A 15855-nucleotide genomic window follows, 5' to 3' on the forward strand; every position below is an offset into this window, starting at 1 on the left:
TATACAGGGTCTTCTGTTTTCATGCTTCCAGTTGGTCCCAAGAGGTTCTTGAAAGACCTACACTCTCTATCTTGGATCCTAATGCAATGGGCGAGCAAATAGCAGCATTCCTGTCCAGTTTTTTTTTTTCATGGACTGCATAAGTGACTTCTGATGTGGTCTTTAATGGTACTTAGTCCATGTAAGGTGGTCCCAATACTTCAGCTGAATGTTTGATTAGAAGCATTCTTCTTTAGAGGAGAGCTATTTCAAACTTCTTTTGGTCTCCAATATGTAGCTTTTCCAGGAGGAAATTCTGAGCAGTGACATCAATGACACTCTCATAATTCATTTTTGTTCAGGGAACTGATTAAATACTTCAGCAACAAGTTTGTAAAGATGAATTACTTCCAAAGTCTTTTTCTGAAATGAAAGGACAAAAGACTGATGTATGGGCATAGTTTGTTTGTTTCTGCCATTAGAATCTATAGCAACAGATAATTTGGTGGAAATGGTAGCATGCCTCTTGATTCATTCATTTATTTACTCAAGCAGGGGATCATACAATCTGTCAGTTCTCCCCACCATCATATTTACTGGAGTGTTTTTAACAGGCAATTCAGGAAGATAAAGTACTCCCGTACTAACAGCAAACTCTGGGGATCCCAGAATAGCAGTGAAGTGCAAAGCAATTTTTAACTTTCTTAGTTTTATTTGGTTTTAATTGGCTCACAAAAGAAAATAAATGGTAATAAATGTAAACGTCATATTTGGTACTATCCAAATAACAATAGCAATAGTATTTAGATTTATATACCCCTTCACAGTGCTTTACAGCCCTCTCTAAGTGGTTTATAGAGTCAGCACATTGCCCCTAACAATCTGGCTCCTCATTTTACCAACCTCAGAAGGATGTAAGGCTGAGTCAATCTTAAGCCGGTGATGATCGAACTCCTGGCAATGAGCAGTGAGTTAGCCTGCAATTTTGTATTCTAACAACTGCACCTCCACAGCTCTAATGATCTAATTATTTAATTATCCAATAATTATTAATTATTAGATAATTATTAGATAATCATCAAGTATTAGTAGAACATACATTTTAATAATTAAAAAGCTTATTATCTTTTTTTAAATTTTTTTGCTGGAAATGTGTGTTATAGACACAAGAATTATCAAATTGTTCTAAAGTCCTTTGCCAATTTGCCAGAGAGGCCTATTTAAGCACTGATAAATAACATATTCACAATCCACTGTTAATAACAAGTGAAATTTATCTTTCCAGGGTAATTATTTTTGGATACTTCCTCTCCTTGTACACATTTGAAATTTTGAGATTGAAATGTTGGAAGTACAGATCAGAAGGGTGTACTTTTCTTCACTTACTGAGCTGTGTACAATGGAATTCATGTTTTAGAATAATGTTGGAAACAGTTTAAAATATAGGGGTATAGCAGTGAAAGCATTCAGAAAATTGATTTAAGTATCATGTGGACTTGATGAGAATGTAGAAGCCCAACTTTGATGATCTGTTGCAAAATGGCAATGATATTTAAAATTAAATGATATTGCCTACAGCCTGATCTATTATGCCATTATCCAAAACAATAATAGCAGAAATATCTTCCTGCAGCCTAGCTATCATCATTTAATTCCATTTTTTTCCATTTCATTCCCTACCCTCAACCCCAATGTGTTAAAGATGGGTTGCTTCCCTACACCAGCACGGGTGACAAACTTGCCACATCAAGTGACTTGTCCTGACGTATCGTGACTCTTTTTGCATTGCTGGCAATGGGGTGGGCGCAGCTTCAGTATGATGAAACCGGCCCAGCAGTTTGACACCCCTGCTTTATAGCATTAAAAGCTACTTGCCTGGATACCCTCATATGAAGTTGTTAAGTCGCTTTGTGCTTTTGAAAGCAGAATCTAATATCAAAATAAGCACCTATCTCAATCAGAATAACACAAATTGAATTATATTCTTTGGCCTCATTATGAGGAATTGTTTTCTATTAGATTGTTTGAGATAACTGAGAATTTTGAATTTATAAATGTTGCAAGATAGTACTGAATTACAGCCCTATCTTTTTTCAAACTGAAGTTGTGCTTTCTATATAAGGCATTCTTAAAGCTATCATTGCTAAAATCAAATGATTCAGCCATATAAAATACGTTCTAGTTTAAACGTTTTCAACTGCATTATACTTGGTTCTGTCTGTATACACTGTGGGAAGTCTTATCTTAACTATGGCATCTAACTAGGCTATTAAACATTTTCTGGAGTCTCTTACATGTTTTGTCTATCTGCTTTACCAACAGCTTTTTAAAACAGCATTGCCTTAACACTAAGGCTAGAGTCAGCTCAAGGAACAATATCATCAGAGTTTCTCAGAGTTATTTCACTGTTCAGATTGTTTCCTATACACTGCAGAATATACAGTATATGAATTCATTTAGTTTTCAAACAATGATTGTATGGCTTCCTTTATACACTTTACAGGAAAATCTAGTTTGACAGTGTAATCCTATGCATCTGTTAGTCATCAGTAAACTCTAATTTAATCACATTTAATTTATTCCCAGATAAAAGTATCCGGGCTATGGCCTCAGACTCGTTATCTTCATTTTACAAAAGAAACAAAGCAAGGTAAGGTTGTTGTCATGGAAGTTATTCTAGTGTTGATAATGCTGACAATCACCTTTACTGTGTTAGAAAAATAGTTTCAATGTGAGCAGTATTTATATCAATAGGGAACTATGCCTACACAACTGAACTTAGTTATTAGCAAAAATACTGAGGTCAAATGTCTTTTGAAATTGATACTTTGAATGGAAAAAATTCTGTTCCAGTCATAAGGAAAGTTTATTTCTTGTCCAATACTGACCTCTGGGTAGTAGGGCAGAATTGCATTTTCTTAAATAGTGAACCATAGCTCATTAAATTTGTTACCTAAAATTTGTTAATCAGAAAAAGGCGCTACCAAGTCCTGAGACTTGGTACTCTAAAGAATTTTGGGGTTGCCTTCTAAAGGCAGAACTAGTAGGAAGAATTAAATTGGAAAGTCAGAATTATGTGACCATAACCGTGATGCACATTAACAGATCAAGGGTATAATGTTTATCAACCTATTTGTTGAGGTCTGCGTGCGTTCTGTGAAGTGCATCTCTTAAAGCAGAGTGCTTTGTAAACCATTTTGAGTACTGTTTCTAACCATCTATTTTTCACTGCTATTGCAATGCACTTATAGTTCTTTTTCGCATTTCCTCATTCCAGTAAGCAGCAACCTAGGAAAGAGAGGGTGAGTAATAGAAAAGTTTTGTTTTTAATCAGATGTTCTTTGGGAAAATCTTTAAAGTGTAAAATCAAACATGCATTACAGTTTCCGATGGTAATGTAGTTCATATCTATGCGCGATTTGGGAAGTAACTGCATAGCCTCCCCTTATTCTGTCGGTCAAGCTACTACAGTATTTCAGATCCTCCTCAGAGCAGAGAATAATAGGTCGCTAGCCCAAAGTGTCTCGCCCAAAGCTCCTTCGATTTGCAGCAACAGACGAACGTCCAGACATTTCTATCAAACGTCTCATACCCCCAATGCGGAGTTTCAACCGGTTTGTCTTTCATGCCTTGCATTGCCTTGAGGGGATTGTCGCCCCTTGCTTTTATCTGAGACAGGCTGTAGCTGCTGTTGCTGGGGCTGCTGTATTCCTGCGTCGTTTTCCTACAGACAAGCAGCTTCCACTTCTGCGAAGGAGTGACGGTGCGGAAAAGGACGGGGAGGGGAATTGGCACCCGGTTAACAAGAACCCGGAAGATTAAGGCCTCTCCTTCTCTCTCTCTCTCAATTCAGACATTTGACTCTGAGCCCGAGGAGGCGGCGACAGGGCGTTTCTCTCTGTCGACCTGGAAATGACGCTCAGCCGCGATCGCTGCTGCTAGAAAGACGGGCTGGAGAGTAAACAAGCCCCAGCTGATCTGTCTCGCCGTCTCCATCTTTGAAGGGCCGTCGCAGAGCGAGGACCAAGATGGGGGCAGTTCTGGGCTTGTGCTCCTTGTCCAGCTGGGTAAGGAAGTGCTGGGTTAGAGCCCCCCTTTGCTCCCCCCTCCTTTCCCGGCGCCGATAGAGCTTGGGGTGCGGGCGGCGGCGGGCAAGTAGGCTCTCTGGAGGCGCAGGCGCGCCGCAGGGCTGGATTCTCTTCCCCCTTCCCTCTTTTCTTTGTTAAAATAAAACACCCTCTTTTGGCGTTATTTCCGGTTGTTGGATTATCCCATTTGGGGGGGCATTCGATCTCTGTCGAGTTAGAACTTAAAATATCGTTGTTCATGGACAGCTGTCATAATAAATGTCTAGTAATGGAAAGGGTGGGCGAAGTCAGCTCCCTCCTCCTCTGCAGTACCTTGACATTTCTTTTAGCCTGGCTTTGTTGCGGAAGAAACACGTGGTGTTTTGTTTTAGTATTTGTTCCTACTTGCCCGACCGCCCGAAACACCGAATTTTACTTTCCTGGTGTTGTTGTTAGAGGGATGGGAGAAAAATCCCAAAAACCTTTAGAAAATACTCATACTAATTTTTAGCTGCAGTGTGTTAGAATAATAGTTATTTACTTGAGTGCTTGAGTGTAGTTGGTAGCTGGGCCTTTTTTGGAATCGATTACAGAAAGTGTAAGTATTTTATAATACTTGAGTTCATTGTACAAATTTACAGGTAGGTTGAAATTGTCCCTTGAAGATGTACACAATTCATGCATCCTGTATGAGATTTTTTTCAAAATGCTGTAGTCAGGGTCTTCAAGATGCTTCCAGAGTCTATCCTTCAGAAGCCATTTAAAAGCAGTTATATGTTACTTTTTAAATCTACTCCCCTTAAGAACAAGGAGTAAAAATCACCATAATTCTTGACTTCTTTAGGTTTTCCATCACAAAAATCCTCTCATCCCTACTCTTCACAAAAGGGAAATAGCTTGGATTTTCCATCCACTTATTTCTTACTGCATGCATTTGTCTGGTCATATACACAAAAATGTGTGTTAATTTATTTACAGAAATAAATGAAAAACCAACCGTTTCTTAAAAGGGTAACTGAACGAGAAATTATGTCAGATTCCCTTGGAAGCTCTAAAGCTTGAAGGCTGGGAGGTGGGATGAAGCCGTGTCCCTGCAGAGAACAGATTACATACTAGCTCTGTAGGGAGCAGAAATTTTTTAAAGTGTTGTACTGTTGTTTTGAAAATATCACAGTTAAGCTTGGAATAAATCAGTGGAGCTCTTTGGCTCAAAGAGATCTAGAATTGTTTTTGAATTGATGTAGAGACCCTGTGTGGAAAGACTTGTGGTCTATTAAAAGTTATTATCTTTTTGTGGTCCCCAATATAGTTAAGCAACATACTCTATTGTCAGGTGTGACATGATTATTGTAGGCAGGCCGCAGGCCTTCACTTAGAAAAAGGAGAAAAAATGGTCTTGCCTCTTCTCAGGATATTCTCTGGCCATTTCCCATTCTTTGTTGGTTGACATTTGAATGTCAGTGTGGAATGACTCCAAAGTGGACATCCAGCTCAGTCCGAATTCTGTAGTACAGTTTAAACATCCCATCATGATCAGACCCTAATACTGTACGTGCACGAAGGTTGGCATGAGAAGTTAAATCAATAACTTTTGACAAAGACCATTTATATCTTAAAGCTAAATAATTATAGATAGTAGTATTGGGGGAAGAAAAAATATAAAACATAACCTAGGACAGTAATTATTTGCCTGAACTGTGTTGTAATATATTCTTGTTTTCTGAAGTTAAGATAAAAGGATCAGATTAGGAAATTTAATAGAATGTTCCTTCAGTTTTTTGTTCATATCTGGAAAATTGCTTGTGTTAGGATGAGGGCTTTTCTTGGGCAGAAAATTCAAATATGTTTACTACAGATATCGTATCTTGTTGTATTCAAATATTGAAGTACAGGTGGTCCTTGACTTACGACCACAATTGAGCCCAAAATTTATGTTGCTAAGCAAAACATTTGTTCAGTGACTTTTGCCCCATTTTATGACCTTTCTTCCCGCAATTGTTAAGTGAATCATTGCAGTTGTTAAGTTAGTAACATGGTTGTTAAGTGATTCTGGTTTCCCCATTGACTTTGCTTGTCAGAAGGTCACAAAAGGTAATCACATGATCCTGGGACACTGCAAGCATCAAAAATATGAGTCAGTTGCCAAGCATTTGAATTTTGATCACGTGACCATGGGGATGCTACAAGAGTCATAAGTATGAAAAATGGTCATAAGTCACTTTTGCTGTTGTAACTGAATGAACTGTTGTAAGTCGAGGATTACCTGTATTAGTGTCATGGAGTAAAAGGTTGAAAACAGGTTATACCTGGCATGTGATCAGGATTATTTGAGTTGAATCTAGATTTAAGACAAAATAAACATTATTAAGGCTTCCTAAGGGCTTTTCCTCCAAAGCGGTCTTTTCAACATGTAACATTTGTAATTCAGATCATTTCTTTCAAACCAAGGATAAAATATACATATCTTTAATATTTATTTTACAATCCACTCTGAGCATTCTATAATTTCCATCTTTATAACTCCAATTTAAACAAAAAAGGAACTTAAGTTGAAGCAATCCAACATTCACTGCATGAAAATGGTACTTGCTCTATAGTTGAGATTCTGCTTTTTGTTGACTGTGGTGGGTACTTTTGGTGAGGAGAACTCTTAAAGAGTTTTTTGTGAGTACTCCCTTCCCCATTAACTAGCAGGCATGGAAACACATAAGAGTTGATATTGCAACATCAACTCTGCTGTTTCTTGCTTGTAACTTAATGCTCAAAGAGCCCAATAAACACCTGCTCAAATTTCATATTTCTAGTACATAAACATAGTTCCTCTAGGAACAAATTGAAATTTCTTAGGATAACTGCATAATAGGTGCCTATCAGATATATTGGACCATAACTCCTATAACTTGCAGCTACCATATTGCGAAACACATAAAGATAGCTGTAGGTGGGAAAGACTGATTTAGGTTTGCTGGTCACAAATTATAGTTCATTATTTTCAAATATTGTGAAATCAATTAAGCAAAATAGGTGATCAGGAATCTTTGGCTGTATTGCTACTTGTCTTCTTTTTTTCTTTTATCAGATACCATGTTTGTGTGGTAGTGCCCCCTGCCTCCTGTGTCGATGTTGTCCCAGTGGAAATAACTCCACTATATCAAGGTTGATATATGCATTCTTCTTGCTTCTTGGAGTGAGCGTTGCATGTGTGATGTTAATACCAGGAATGGAAGAACAACTGAAGAAGGTCAGTTCCTTATTGAGATGATTATGCTAGAATTATTTTGGTATAAACTTTGGTGTCTTGCATCTATCTCTTCTGAAGAATTCTTGTTCTAAGTAGTATGATATGTTATTGATCAAATACGAGCCATTATCTGTGGTAGTATAATAAAGACCTTAATGCTTGCTTTATGTTTAGGAGAGTGATAAGGAGACAGTCTTGGAAGCTCAAGCTGAACAGCAAATCTTAAAATGAAAGAGGAAATATCACAACCCTGCTGAAGCAAGCACTCAATTTCTGGAAATGTCCTGATTTTCAAAGCCTGATTGCAAATGTGTGCTTATACGTGGTTTTTGAAAACAGCACAGTTATTTGTTTGATGTGCAGTTTTAATATTATAAAATTTGTGGAATGAATATTCATGTTGGAAGATCTCCAGTTTCTTTAGAGCAATCACAGCAAACAAAGCAGACATTTTGCATTATCCATGAATTCATTTTAATAGTTTTTATGCTGTTTTGTTTTTTTTACAGATTCCTAGGTTCTGTGATGGCCAGGTGAATTGTGATGTTCTAGTAGGATATAAAGCAGTGTATCGTGTATGCTTTGGTATGGCCATGTTCTTCCTCTTGTTTTCCCTATTGATGATCAAGGTAAAGAGTAGCAGTGATCCAAGGGCAGCAGTCCACAATGGGTAAGAAAGAAACGACTGCTTGTCTAAATTTGTACTTATGTACAAGTGTATGTTTCACTTGGTGCCTTCCAAGTATGTTAGAGTGCACATTCCAGAATCATGCTGGTTGGAAATTTTGAGAATTGCAATCCCAACACAAATAGATTATATGAGGTTGGACAAAGCTGCTTTGTCACAAATTTAAAACAATTAGAGGGTTCAGCATTTTTCTATAATAGTGATCCAACATAAATTTGGTAGAAGCAAAATACTTTCAATAGTCTATACTTTTGGTCTATGAATTCAATGACTAAAATGGCGAAATAAAATGACTTATTAAATGTTACTGCTCTGTAATGGATACACATTTAAAATCTGTCTCAAAAAACTAGAACTCAACAATTATGTAAATTTCAAAATACACAGGAAAACGTAGCTTTTCACTTACTGAATTATAGTTATTTGTTATGGCTGACTGAATGTTTCTATAAATTTAAATTCTTGAGATAAAGAAAAGGGATTGCTATCAGTCTGTACCAGGGTAAGCAATTTCTAGCCCAGGCAGCTCCCTGGGACCCGAAGCAAAAAAAAAAAAAAAGTGAGGGAAGGTGCTGCAGAACAGAACTTTTCGTGTTCCCCAGCTGAAAAATAAGCTTTGAGTAATTTCACTAGGTATGATTGGTAAGCTTTCTCTGGTCCTTCAGAAGATACATCTGCCATCCAGAAAGGATTACTTACCTTGCTCTACACCATGATTGTTTGCATGGATCTATTCATCTGACTATCATGGGGACAGTAAGACCAAGCCACTTAGTCTGAATCTGAATGGTAATTCTTGTATTTTCACAGCACTGAGTGCTTGTTTCCAATAACTATCCAAATCTTTAGTGCTGGGCGTAGCATAACTGTAGCATTCAAAGTAGTCCACCCTCGGTCATATACATTGGATCAGTCACACTTTCTTTCAGTCTAAACTAAGTCATAGAGTGGTTGGGTGATGGTTGTAGGGAAAAATTGGAGGAGGGAAGACAATGTATACCACCTTGAGATCCTGTATAAAAGTCAGGATATAAATCCAATGAAAGAGAACATTTTTCATTGTATATCCTGTACCTTGTAGATGTAGGCATTTTCTCTCGGGCTATGACTGTAGATAAATTTCTTTTATAGAAAAACCATAGCTGTGTTTTTTCTGTACCATGACTCTGTACCTATTGAAGCCATAGGAAATGGTGTATAATATCTTTTTAGTTGGGAGATTCTGTGCTGGAGCTCAATTGCTCAGAGGACTACGTTATAAAAGACTTTACTGTCTACTGAATTTACATGTAGTTGGTTATAGTCTTATAGCATTTCCTACCCTGTATAAATAATGTTGTTGCTGTTGTATCAAATATAATGGAGTTGATAACCTAAAATATTTCCTGAATGTTATGCATTTAAAAATGTTAAGTATTACTGTCACTTATATTGGATATGGTGATTCTTTCAGATTCTGGTTTTTCAAGTTTATCACAGCAGTTGCAATTACAGTGGGAGCATTTTTTATTCCAGAAGGACCTTTTACAACTGGTAAGGTTGCACGAAAATATTTAATCTTTCAGCAAAAGTAGTTTTCTGGGCTTTCTTAGATATAAAAATCTTATTTGATCATTTTTTAAATTTTGAACTGTTTTACTGATGGATGAATGGACCATTTGGCTGAACCTCGATTCTCATTCCTAATTAAGCTACTTAAAAACATGTAACTGTTTTGTATCATATGTCTCCCACAATTTTGGTCTCTCTCTCTCTTCCCTTTCCCTCCTATTTCTCTAAGGTCCATGAAGGGTACACTTAACTATTTCTTAGCTTCTTAAGCCTATAGCAGTGGTGGCGAACCTATGGCACAGGTACCACAGGTGCTAATACCTTTTATAACTTTTATAAAAGGTTATAAAACCTTTTCGCTTTAGGCCTCCGCCGCCATGTGCAAAAAAAAAAAAGGTTCAGTCAGTCAATTTCAACTTCTCGTGGGAAAAAAAAGATCTCGCAAAGTTGGAATTGATTGATTGAACTTTTTAGTCCCACCCAGTCTGCCGTTATCACCGCAGCCAAGCCCAGCCAATGGGCCATGCCCAGCCAATGGGCCACACCCAGCCAATGGGCCACACCCACCCGGCACTCGATGATGCATAAATGGGTTTTGGGTTCCAGTTTGGGCACTCAGTCTCTAAAAGGTTCGCCATCACTGGCCTATAGAATGGTACATTGATTGCTCTGAATTAGACAGTAATGTTTTGATGCTAAAAATAATCTTAATGTAAGATTAATATTTCTTTTATTATTTTTCTTAGTCTGGTTCTATGTAGGCATGGCTGGAGCCTTCTGCTTCATTCTTATTCAGCTGGTTTTACTTATTGATTTTGCCCACTCTTGGAATGAATCGTGGGTTGAGAAAATGGAGGAAGGAAACTCAAGATGCTGGTATGCAGGTACGCCACGGTTTGTTGTTAAATATGACAGGATTGATTGCTTTGGTCTTAAAACTGAAATATATGATGCCATAATCTTAGATTCAGGAATTATGAGCTCAGAAAAGTGCGCTCTTGGTTTTCATATTCTTGTTTTGTTTTGTTCCTTTGGGTCTGAACATGTCTCTGCAGTTTTCTTCACAAAATATCAGAAGTGCTTTGCCCTTTTCTGCTTCCTAGGAATGAAAGAGTAACTGGCCCAAGGTCACCCAGATAGATTTGTGCCTAAGGCTAGACCAGAACTCATGGTCTCCTGGTTTCTAGCCTGATGCCTTGCTTGACCACTACCCCAAACTGACTCTACTTTTGTATCTTAGTTGCTTGCAAAATAACAATATCTACCCATCACCAACCCAAAATAAGGATTTTGCATTTTTCACAAGCCTCATGATACCTGATACAGGAAAATTGTGGGAATGCATTTTAGCCCCAAATAGTATAAGAGATTTCCTCCCACGTACCAGTTGCCCTGTATGAGTTTTCTCCTCCTGCAGATTTTACAAAAGGCCAGTTGCCAGTGTGCTGAATGTATGAGTCGTAACTCATGAAGATCAGATGTCATTTTGCTAACCCTTTCAAGCTAACATTCCTCAGCCTGGTGCCTTCTAAGCTTATTATGTTTAAAATTTCCAACCATTATGGGAAAAATGTAAAGGCACCAGATTTCCTTGGGAATTCAGCAGTTGCAATAGTGGTATACTTTTGCTTTTATTTTTAAAGCAGCCCAGTAGTAAATTTCTTAGGGATGCTAATACAATCTGAACCCCTTTTTGTTCTGTTTTTTTTAAACAGCATTACTATCTGCCACAGCCCTAAATTATCTCCTGTCTCTGGTGGCAGTTGTCTTATTTTATATCTACTATACTCATCCAGACGGTTGTTCTGAAAATAAGGCCTTTATCAGTGTCAACATGATGCTGTGTATTGGAGCTTCTGTAATGTCAATTTTACCCAAAATACAGGTATGGGTTTGGTTTTTTTGTTTTTGTTTTTTACAAATGCTTGGAGAATGTTTGAATATTTTTTTAAGCAATATTTTTCAAAGTCCTAATTGGTTTCTTTCTCTCTGTACATAGGAATCACAACCAAGATCTGGCTTGTTGCAGTCATCTGTGATCACAGTTTATACAATGTACCTTACTTGGGCAGCAATGACCAATGAGCCAGGTAAGAAGACTAAACAATTTTGTAAACATATTCTCTATACAGTTTTGGATTAAAATGATTCTAGCAGAGCCTTTTTGTTTATTGCTTTTAAAGATACCTGAGGTATTATACATGTTTATGAGCCTAGACAGATTTCATAATTTAATCGGCACATCATAGCAATATCAATAGCAGATTTATATACCGCTCCATATTATTTTACAGCATTCTCTGAGTGGTTTACAAATGTCAGCATTACATCATTTTACCGACTAGGAAGGATGGAAGGCTGAGTCAACCTTGAGCCAGTCAGGATTGAACTCCTGGCTGTGGGCAGAATTGGCCTGCAATACTGCATTCTAACCACTGCACCACCACAGCTCATCATTCTCTTATTCTCCTCCTTTATATATAATATACATATACACGCTATGCATCTTTAGAAGGATGTTCATAAGCATGACTACATTGTTTGTGCATTATTCACATGACGTATTATGACTATTTTAAATAATGATTCAAATTAAATGAGATATTCATATTGGATTAATAGCTTAGAATGTCAATTTCTTACATTCATCCAGACAGACGGTGCAATCCAAGTTTGCTGAGCATAATTGGATATAATGCCACAAACCCTCCAAGCAAGGGTCAGCTAGTACATTGGTGGGATGCCCAAGGAATTGTGGGGCTCATCCTGTTCCTACTGTGTGTTCTGTATTCAAGGTGAGTGGAATTTTAGAAAATCTTTCCACAAAGCTAACTATTAAACTCTACATCAGCTGGATATTTAGTAACTCCCCATTTTTCCATTTGCAGTATCCGAACATCTAATAACAGTCAAGTAAACAAACTTACTCTGACTAGTGATGAGACAACGCTGATAGAAGATGGACTTCCTCGGAGTGAAGTCTCCCTTGAGGATGGAGATGATTTAAGCCGTGCTGTTGATAATGAGAAAGACGGAGTTACTTACAGCTATTCTTTCTTTCACTTCATGCTTTTTCTTGCTTCGCTTTATATCATGATGACATTAACCAATTGGTACAGGTGAGTAGATTTATAGAAAATTGGGGAAAGATAACTTTTTTTTGTGGCACATGCATTTTTTTTACTTATCCCCACTACTCTTGGTTTTGAACGTGCTTTTTATTTATGAAGCTTGAAATGAGGCAGCAGATCAAGTATTGAACTCCAGAATTGGATCCAGAACTATGCATATAGAATAGGCAGAGAGCTTCTGTTCTGTGCATCCTACTCTAGTCTGTCCTCCATCAGTTTTCTCTGCTCCCACGTCGCATCCCAATCTCGCTGAAAATCAGAGAACCTTGTGCAATCTGGTGGGGGATGAATAAAGGGGAAATGGATTGATCCCTGACAAGTGAGGGAGGGGAATATTTGTAAATTAAGTAAATTCTGGTAAGAGAATTGATTTCCTTGTTTGCACAAGTGAATCTGAAAAGCCTTTCTACACTTATTTTTTCTTTTCTTTCTTTTAGTCCTGACCCTGCCTCTGCACAAATGACCAGTAAATGGCCTTCTGTCTGGGTGAAGATTTCTTCTAGCTGGATTGGTATCATTCTGTATGTGTGGACTCTGGTGGCTCCACTTGTTTTAACAAATCGTGAATTTGACTAAGCATCTTTTTTTTTTTAAAGTTTTTATTGTTTAGTTGCTTATTTGATGCTAATGCTACTCTGTACTAAGAAATCATTGTAAATATGTGTTTGTGTACTTAATACTAGCATAGATTATCCTGTCTTTATTATGCATGGCTAATTTTAAATCAGGTTATCATTACAATGACTGTTTTCCTACTTGAGCTTGATTGTGATTGCTGCTAGATTCAGGGCCAAACTAGAAATGTCGACAGTAGATCCACAGGCTTTATTCCACAAAATGCAAAATAGGAAAATTGCTGCTGCATTCCTCCAGCAGTTGCATATTCTGTTAGCAGTAATTAAGGTGTTTGTGAAAAAACTTGCACTTATCTGGAGTAATTAAGGTGTAATGAGCTGCCAAAGTGCTATAGCAGGGGTGTCAAAACTGGCGGCCCAGGGGCCAGATGCATCATGCACAGGCCACACCCATGCGGGATTCGCAAAGACAAAAAAAATCACAATACACGATCGAGTTTGACACCCGTGTGCTATATCAAGCACATACAAAATCAAAGTATTTGACTTGTTACTTGCAAGAGGTAAAATTTCAGCAAGTAGCAGCTGTAGTGTTTTAATTTAAAAAAAATCTCATTGAAAAGTGAGGTACCTGGCCTTTAAAAGCAAAATGGATTGTGGGATTCACTTGCTTGCCATTTATTTCTCCCTGGGCATCTTCTAGAGCAGTTATGATATTTGAATATGTCTAAGAGGCAGAATGCAGGGGGAGGATCTAAGAGATTCTAAACTTGTAGCAGAAGCATTTAATTTCCTCATTCTTGTGTTTTGTTTTTTAAAATGGGAATGCAGACTGATTCCACATGAGATTTATCATTTTTAAACATGGTGAAGGGTTAATAGTTTGGCAATTTTGTGATCTATATGAGGACTCTGCTAAGGGAGAAAATTAGGAGTAGGAAAGAAATCTTCCTCTTTAGAGGGACCAGAACAATTTAGATTACCTACAATATTACTAGGGTATTCAGAGCAGTCTTTGCCCTCTTGATTGAGTGAACAAGGGAGGATTGGAAATTAGTAATCAGTTTACATTTGTTATCTTAAAATAGTTGAGGTAGCCAGTTTAAAGGCATTAATTTGTTGGTTGATCCTTGCCTTTCCTTTGGAAATATGTTATGTAGACTTCAGTTTTACAGGGAAAAGAACAAAGCAAGGATAGCGAATACAGATTGATTGCACTTATAATTGAGAAGCTGTTTTCATGGAAGTTTCTCCTTTTAAACCTTCTGCACTAATAGCCATTCTATTTAGGATTTGATACAGTTGTCACACAGCCATCTAAGAAACTATTATTTTTTTTTGCTTCTTGCTAAAAGAGTATGTTTCTCTACAAAGTTTAACTTACAGAGCTTATTTTAAAAGAATCTGAAAAATTCAGTTTTACTTAAAGTGGATGGAAAAACTTGAATTTTCTAGCCATGAAAAGTTGTTGCATTTTTGTACACATTGTCTTTGAAGTGGAGTGCTGTGTCAATCGTATTAGTAATGCATGTCATTAAAGTTATTTTTGGATCTGCTGAGTTTAAAAACATACTTTGAAGTATTTAAAAGTATTATTAGGCTGCTGGAAAGCAATTTAAACTGAGTTCTAAGGCTCTCAAGTCTTTCAGTGCTAGTAACATAATATAGGGAATGCTGATAAAATATTAAAAATAGGACAAAACAGGTAGGAACACTAAGCTTAGTTATCATTAGATTGCAAGTAAGAAAAAAATGAGACTCCTTTTAATAGCAGTTCGCTGAATGTATTGGCAAATATCAACATCCTTAAAAAGCATTTGCATTTGCATTGAGATTTACAGTGATGCCATTTGTTTTTTTTTGCATAGAGCATTGAAGAACTTTTAAGAACTTTTATGTCATCTCTTGCTACTAGTCCCATTGGGGTGCAGTGCAGGCAGTCTTTACAAGTGCAAAATCTTAGGACTATATACTTAGAAGCTATTGGTCCTGCTTTGCGAAGTGCTTTGAAATACTCGGCTTTTGGTTTTTGTTTGTTTGAAGTGTAAATACATTACCCATTGCTCCAATATCAGATTTCTCCAGTTCAGTTTCAACTGCAGATATCTTCTCGAAATTCCTGAGCATTTGTAATTGTTTAAATTTATTCAATTCATTGTAATACACAGGCTGATGAAGTTGAACTTAAATGCAATTACTGCTTAGTCATTTTGAGTGTATATGCTGTAGCTATAAATAAACATTCATACTGGCTGTTTTAATCTTGATACCGCTTAATGCAGGGGTGTCAAACTCAGCATCGTGGGTGCCATTGGGGGGCTGGGTGGGTGTGGCTGGCATGGGCGTGGCCTACTGGGTGGGCGTGGCCAGCTCCATGTCATTCACGTAAGGGGCACCTGGGCAGGAATGGGGCACATCCGAGGGTGGGGAAGGGTGGATGGGACGGGGTGAGCGCCAGGGTATGGTCCATGGAGGAGCCTCACTGAGCCTCAGGCTGTGCATGGGGCCCCTGGACAGTGGCATGGACTGCCCAGAACCCTGGGCAGCGGAGATCAAGCACCCAGCCCGGCCCTTGAGTTCCCACGGCATCAGGACCCCACAGCCTTGCCTAGCCTAGCCGCAC

The 15855-nt window shown here is 37.8% G+C and overlaps 1 protein-coding gene across 1 annotated transcript; it reads left to right on the plus strand.

The window, feature by feature from the left end:
* Window positions 1-3892: 3892 nt before the first annotated feature.
* SERINC1 (serine incorporator 1) lies at window positions 3893-15493 on the plus strand. Its single transcript, XM_015819407.1, has 10 exons — window positions 3893-4046; window positions 7126-7287; window positions 7797-7957; window positions 9429-9508; window positions 10273-10410; window positions 11242-11411; window positions 11526-11616; window positions 12180-12321; window positions 12415-12645; window positions 13095-15493. The coding sequence occupies exons 1-10, from the start codon at window positions 4008-4010 to the stop codon at window positions 13231-13233; spliced, it is 1353 nt and encodes a 450-aa protein (XP_015674893.1). The 5' UTR covers window positions 3893-4007; the 3' UTR covers window positions 13234-15493.
* The last annotated feature ends 362 nt before the right edge of the window (window positions 15494-15855 follow it).

Source organism: Protobothrops mucrosquamatus, unplaced genomic scaffold (assembly GCF_001527695.2).
Source record: "Protobothrops mucrosquamatus isolate PMUCROS unplaced genomic scaffold, P.Mucros_1.0 scaffold916, whole genome shotgun sequence".
Taxonomy (NCBI): domain Eukaryota; kingdom Metazoa; phylum Chordata; class Lepidosauria; order Squamata; family Viperidae; genus Protobothrops; species Protobothrops mucrosquamatus.

Excerpts from the sequence above, each read along its gene's own strand:
- SERINC1 (XM_015819407.1), top strand. The coding sequence starts at position 4,008 with ATGGGGGCAGTTCTGGGCTTGTGCTCCTTGTCCAGCTGG. Across the intron at positions 4,047-7,125 it reads TGTGCTCCTTGTCCAGCTGG|ATACCATGTTTGTGTGGTAG; the intron begins GTAAGGAAGTGC and ends TTCTTTTATCAG. Across the intron at positions 7,958-9,428 it reads AGGGCAGCAGTCCACAATGG|ATTCTGGTTTTTCAAGTTTA; the intron begins GTAAGAAAGAAA and ends TGATTCTTTCAG.